Source organism: Grammomys surdaster, unplaced genomic scaffold (genome assembly GCF_004785775.1).
Source record: "Grammomys surdaster isolate TR1022 unplaced genomic scaffold, NIH_TR_1.0 126133, whole genome shotgun sequence".
Taxonomy (NCBI): domain Eukaryota; kingdom Metazoa; phylum Chordata; class Mammalia; order Rodentia; family Muridae; genus Grammomys; species Grammomys surdaster.
In genome coordinates, this window is record NW_021620941.1 from 1,566,455 (window position 1) to 1,573,064 (window position 6,610).

At 50.3% G+C, this 6,610-nt stretch overlaps 1 protein-coding gene across 1 annotated transcript in view; it reads right to left on the reverse strand.

The window, feature by feature from the left end:
* Sh2d3c (SH2 domain containing 3C) overlaps positions 1-700 on the reverse strand; it is a 35,085-nt gene extending 34,385 nt beyond the window's left edge. The window contains exon 1 of the mRNA XM_028757003.1: positions 561-700. Within this exon, the coding sequence (XP_028612836.1) occupies positions 561-597 (37 nt within the window). The 5' untranslated portion in view covers positions 598-700. The remainder of the gene's footprint in view (positions 1-560) is intronic.
* Positions 701-6,610: the final 5,910 nt, after the last annotated feature.

Consider the following 6,610-nt stretch of genomic DNA (forward strand, 5'->3'; position numbering starts at 1 on the left):
AGAGAGAGAGAGAGAGAGAGAGAGAGAGAGAGAGAGAGAGAGAGAGAGAGAGAGAGAGCGCTGGAAGGTCAGAGGAATCCGGGACAGAAGTTTGGGACCCAAAATGGGTTGACCTAGAGAAAGAAATAGCAGCAGGTGGGTATAGCTCACCCAAGGACCTGGTGCTAGTCTCTCCCAGCCTCATTGCTGGTGGGAAGATACCACAGCGTCCACTCACTCCCTAGAGCTCTCTCTGAGATCTGGTGTTGAGTTGGGTTCCAGACAACATGTGGTTCCCGGAGGGTCTCCGCGCACAGCTTCATGGTCAGAGAGAGGCCAGGATAATACAGAAGATGGAAAGGCTGAAGGGCTGGTCGTGGTAAGAAGGAAGCAGAGGTTGGGCAGGGAGAGGGAAAGACAGACAGAGATGGAGACACTCCCGGGGCCACAGCATAGGCAGACAGTAACACCGTGGAGAGAGACAGAGATGGATAGAAAGAGAAAGAGAAAGAAGACAGCAGTGAGAAGCAGATGCAGAGAGGCCAAGCTGGACAGAGGGATGGTGGCTGGTCTGTACTCACTGAACTTTCTGCTTGTTTTCTTGGGCATCTCTGTCATCTTGTCAAGTCGTGCAAAGCCCCTGGTTTGCTAGCATGTGGCTGTTCCAGGCTCAAGGCATCAGGGCTGACGGGCCTCCCCCGCTCCCCTTCCCCTTTCTCTTGCCCTCTCACTGGCTTCCTCTGTGTATTTTTAAACTATCGAAACTCCCACAGCCCCACCCTCCCACCCCTCTCCACAGGGGCGGGAGCTGTGGCCTCCCCAGTCCAGCCCCTGAGGGCCTCCTAAGCCAGCAGCAGGGGCAGGGGGCACACCACAAACCCATGGGACCTGGAAGGCCTGAGGAACAAACCACAGGCTTTGGGAACGGAGCCCACTAGGCTGGGGGCCACTGAGGATCTGCCAACAGCTGTCAGGGGCCTGGCCCACAGGATGGGGAGACAGACCCATGTTTAGGGCAGTTTATTCTAAGCCTTGGTACCCAGAGGATGGAGTGGCAATGAGAGAGAGAGAGTGAGAGAGAGAGAGAGAGAGAGAGAGAGAGAGAGAGAGGGAGGGAGGGAGGGAGGGAGAGAGAGTGAGAGAGAGAGAGAAAGAGAGAGAATGCTCTGGGTAGGCCTGTGGGCTTGGACCATTCTGGCCCAAATTTAACTTTTGATTGGCTACTTTGTCACTGTGTGATTATGGGCGGGACGATCCATCTGCCGGAGCCTCAGTTTCCTTTTGGTGAGCAGAATATGCTAACTTCCCAGTGGCCAGAACACCGGACAGAGCCAGGTATAAAGTCAGTACCTGCTTAGGTGTGATTGTCCTTGTCTGAGTCAGCAGAGGCATGTGAGGGCGGGTCTTCTACACATTTGGACAGAGATAGGGAAACTGAGGCACAGAGGAGCAAGGCAATTTCCCCAGGTCACGGAGAGAGTTGGTGGCACACACTGGGTTACAAGTTGTCTTTCCAGTAATATACAGGTTGGTGCTCTGCAAACACGTGTGTGTGTGTGTGTGTGTGTGTTCTGTGTCTACACAGAACAAATATAAGGAAATGAAACCTGCATGTACACCTGTGGGGCGGTACTTGGGGGTGGGGCGGGTGTTAGTAGCACGTGTTGGGTCTGGAGGGCCACAGATCAAATCTAGTTGTGAATATGGCCACCTCTGCAGCTGCAGTGACCAAATCTCTCCAAAAAGGACAGCACAAGACACACAGCCATCCTCCAAAGACTCTGCTTCTCTCCGTCTTCCTTCCCTTCCTCTGTGCCCAGGATGGGACGTGGGGTTTTTCACTTGCTAAGCAAGTTCTCTACCACTGAACCACACCCCCAGGAGCCCAGAGTGGACACTTTTATGTTGTTTTGAGATAAAAATCTGACATAGCCCAGACTGACCCACCTCAACCTCGAAGGCCACCTGGTGTGGTAGCTGGTGATCCGGTCTGTGGGAGATCCAGTCCAGGACACATGTTCTGTGTCCTCCATCAAAGACCTGTCCCCAAAGCCAAGTCACTTGGATTCTGCTCCTCTGATGGCAGAGTCCTAGGAGCTGGGGCGAAGACAGCCTAGAAATCAGATCCCAAGACTCTGTGTTGGTGGAAGACAGGTCAGATTGATTCTCTCGATGCAGTGAAGATGACCCCAAAGTCCAGAGAGAGAAAGAGACCCAGCCCTGTCAGGCTATGGCAGCAAGGTCCTGCCTCTGTAGGCCTGCAAGGACTGTTACTCAATGGCCAAGGAGGAAGTTAGTTACTTTTCTGTGACAAAACACCATGACCAAGGCAAGTCATAAACATTTATCGGAACATGTGATTCCAGATCAGACTCCTGGGGTAGTACACCCTCTCCCCTCTCCAGGTTATTGTCAGAAGATAGGGAGGGGGAACCTATAGTCTGGAAGGAGCTGAGGGTCTTCTCAGGGAACGGCAAAGTGTAGAGCCCTGGCCCTGGCTTGTCTCCTGGCAGATGCTTACAATGTGAACTGGGTATTCGACCTACACTGTGGCATCAGCTGACCAGACCAATGCTGGCTTTCTGGCCAGACCAGCTACCCAAATGCTGTGTATTGTGCTTTTCTGGGCCTCGGTTTCCTTATCTATGAAATGGGAATCACAGTAATCCCTTCTTCATGGGAGAAGTCTCTGGTCGGCACACTGTGGCCCTCAGCAAGTCCTGGCTCTGGGGCTGAAGAGTAGTCACAGGGGTAAGGAGTACAGTGGGCCAGGCCAGGCCGACCGTGGTAGGTAGGCAGGCACACGCTATGAGACCTGGGAAGCTGAATCTCAGAGTGTCTGTTGCTATGGCACTGACGCCTCGTCAGGGCCAGGCTTGCCGTTGGCCCAGGCGCCAGGATAGCTGCTGGTGTCCCCGGGAGAATGAATGGTGCTCAGTGTGGTGAGGAAACTGCTCAGAGTCCCCTTTGTGCTGCTTTAAGTGGCCGTTAGAAGTGTGGTCAGGGAGACCTGCTGGCTCGTGGCTGTCCTGCAGTCCCTCCACAGCTGGTGCTGGAGGTCTACCCAGCCAGCCCCCTGCTGTAGCCATGACTGCCTACCTACAGCATCCCCCCTCTCCAGAGAAAGGGCTTTTGCCTAGGCTTGACCTGCACTCCAGGCCATACATGCCTCCCTCTAGTCCTTTAGACTTTTGATTCCTTCTAATCTCTCCAGAGCAGGATTGAGCTAATGCCACCTCTCCCTCAAAAAAGGAAGGAAGGAAGGAAAGAAAAAAGTAAAGAACAGAAAAGGAAAAAAAACTGGTCTGTGGTGGCACACACCTTTAATCCCAGCACCCAGGAAGCAGAGGTAAGGTGATCTCTATGAGTTCGAGGCCAGCCTGGTCAACAAAATGAGGACTGTCAGGACTGACAAAAAACCCTATCTCAAAAAAGCAAAACAAGCCGGGCATTGGTGGCACACGCCTTTAAACCCAGCACTTGGGAGGCAGAGGCAGGCGGATTTTTGAGTTCGAGGCCAGCCTGGTCTACAGAGTGAGTTCCAGGACAGCCAGGGCTACACAGAGAAACCCTGTCTTGAAAAACAAAAAAACAAAAAAACAAAAAAGAAAGAAAGAAAGAAAGAAAGAAAGAAAGAAAGAAAGAAAAAGAGAGAAAAAAAAACACAAATGGCTGGAAGGATGGCTCAGTGGTTAAGAGCACTGACTGCTCTCCCAGAGGTTCTGAGTTCAATTCCCAGCAACTATATGGTGACTCACAACCATCTGTAATGGGATCCAATGCACTTTTCTAGTGTGTGTCTGAAGACAGCTGCAGTGTACTCATATAAATAAAAAACAAATCATATTTTTTAAAAAGGAAAACAAGGCAAAACAACAAAAACACATAACCAAAATCAACAAAACAGAGACCAGATTTCAATCCCAGCTCCACAGTTCTTTGGCTGTGTGGCCCTAGCCAGGCTACTGAGCCTGTTTCTTCTTCTGTCACCTGGATCTAGTCATATAGCAGACTGCTAAGAGGACTACAGTAACACTTAGGGAGGTGTATGTCAACACAGGTCCAGGCAGAGGTAGCAAAACTAACAGGAGCAGAACTTCCATGGTTGGATGGCGCCCTCAGTATCTGTTCTCTGTTCCGTCTCCCTCAGCTAGTGAGCATACCCACAGCTAACAGCTCACATGCTTGCTTCTTACAAGCCTACTTTCACTTCCCTTCCACAGACTCGAACCCTATCTATGCTTGGGAGAGGGCAGCAGGTCCAGGTGTCTATAGACTGTACTGTTGCTGTGCAGAGACACCATGACCAAGGCAGCTGTTAGGAAAGAAAGCATTTAACTCGAAGCTTGTGTACAGTTTCAGAGGGCTGGTTTATTAACATCACAATGGGGAGCGTGGCAGGACCAAGGCAGCATGCTGGCACTAGAGCAGGAGCTGAGAGCTACATTCTCATCTGTAGGTAGCAGACAGAAAGAGACTAAGGCTGGTTTGAGCTTTGGAAACCTCAAAGCCAGCCCTGAGAGACACGCTTCCTCTAACAAGGCCACACCCATTCCAATATGGCTACAGCTTCTAATCCTTCTAATCCCTTCAAACAGTTCTACTCTCTGGTGATCAAGCATTCAAATATATCGAGGCCATTTTTTCCCCCCAGGTAGGGTTTTTCAGTGCAGCTCTGGCTTTCCAGAATCTAGCTCTGTAGACCAGGCTGATCTTGAACTCACAGAGTTCTGAAGCGGAAACTTAAGGGTTCTTTGGAAAGTCAGTTGGATGGTATTTTGTTGCGACAAACACGTGAAGGAACGTTTAGCTGAAGTGGACACAGGTGAAAGACTAAGGCAGACTTGTGAAGGAAGGTTTCACTGAAGCAGACACCGGAGAAAGGATGTTCTGCTGATGCAAACACGGAAAGGACATGTGATGAAGAATTCTTTGCTAACAACACACGTGTATTGTTATATTGCCTTACATTGCATAGTTAAACTGCATTTGTCAGCACGCCATAGAGAGAAGCACACTAAGAAACTTCTGGTGGTGTGCTGGACTTTGGCTGACTGGCAGAGTGATGTCAGCTGAGACAGATGCATGTGCTGAGAGGCAAGACACGTGGAGGATGTGATGTTTGGAAGGTAGAAGGACTGGACGGACAGTGACGGAGGCCGAGCTTGGCTTGCTTATAGAGCTCGCTGTGCAACGCTTGCGGGTCTCCAGTTTTCTCTGATCTTTGCTTCCTAGAGAGAAGTACAGCCAAGAACTTCTCCTGGCGTTCCACCTGGCCCCTCCTGCTGACTCAGGCTAAGGCCGAGGCCTGCCTGTCTCTGCTGGGTAGTGCCACCGCTGTTGATTTGTGTTTGCTATCCTGACTCTGACTCTACTGAACTGGACTGCTGGTGTGTCCGTGAAGTGTTTTCGAGTGGATCAAGCTGCCACTGCCGCCGCTGCTGCTGCTGACCAGTGAACTGAACTGCTGGTTTCCAGACAACACAGAAATGAGTTGCTCCAAAGAACCTTTCTAAACAGGTCCCCTTCACTCTCCACCCCCTCTTCTGCTCCCCACCCCCATCCTTTCTTTTCTACTACCTCTGGTGGGTGATGGGCTAAAAGGAAGGTTAAAGCATCTAAGAACCATCATTAAAAATAGGTTTTGAAAAAATTAAAGTTACAGAGATCCATCAGCCTCTGCTTCTCAAGTGCTGGGATTAAAAGTGTGTACCACCACTACCTGGCTATAGAGGTCATTCTTATTCAAACTAGGTAATGTCAAAAGCTGGAGTTCAGTTAGTGGCACAAACCTTTAATCCCAGCATTCTGGAAGCAGAGGACAGAGAATCTTTGTGAGTTCAAAGTTAGCCTAGAAAAACACTCTAGCCCGGCAGGGGTGGGACAAAATTAGAAAGCACTGCTAGCCATAGTGACACCAGAGCTGAAGCAAGAGGGATGCCTGGAGTTCAAGGCTCAGCCTACACTACTCAGTGAGCACCAGACCAGCCAGGACCTGTCTCAATCAAACAAGAGCTGGAAGCAAATGGGAAGCCTGCAGCTGACCCTGGGCAATAGCTCTGAAGACAGGGGGGATTGGGAAACTGTGAGTTCGAGGCCAGCCTGATCTACAGAGTGAGTTCCAGGACAGCCAGGGCTATAGAGAAACCCTGTCTTGAAACCCCTCTCGACTCCCAAAAAAGAAAAACACTCTAAGGTTTTATTTTTTATTTTTTTATTTTTTGAGACAGGTTCTTTTATGTAGCTCTGGCTGACCTGGAACTCACTGTGTAGACCAGACTGGTGTCAACCTCACAGAGATTCACCTGACTCTGCCTCCTGAGTGTTGGGATTAAAGGTGTGCCATACCTGGCTTTATTTTCTTCATTTTTTAGACAAGGTCTCACCGAGACTCTAAACTAGCCTTGAACTTACTCTTTAGCCCAGACAAGTCCTGAACTTTGAACTTTCTGGTTTCAGTTTCTTTAGTAGCTGGGATTCCAGTTCTCTGCCACCAGGCCTGGCTTCCGTAGCTGTTAAATGACCATGCAAGAGACTCTCTTGAGGGGTGTCATCAGCCAGCCAGCCAGTCAGCAGGTGTTGACAGAGGCTGGGTCACATGCTGGGCCTTGGTGGTTTTGACAATCCACAG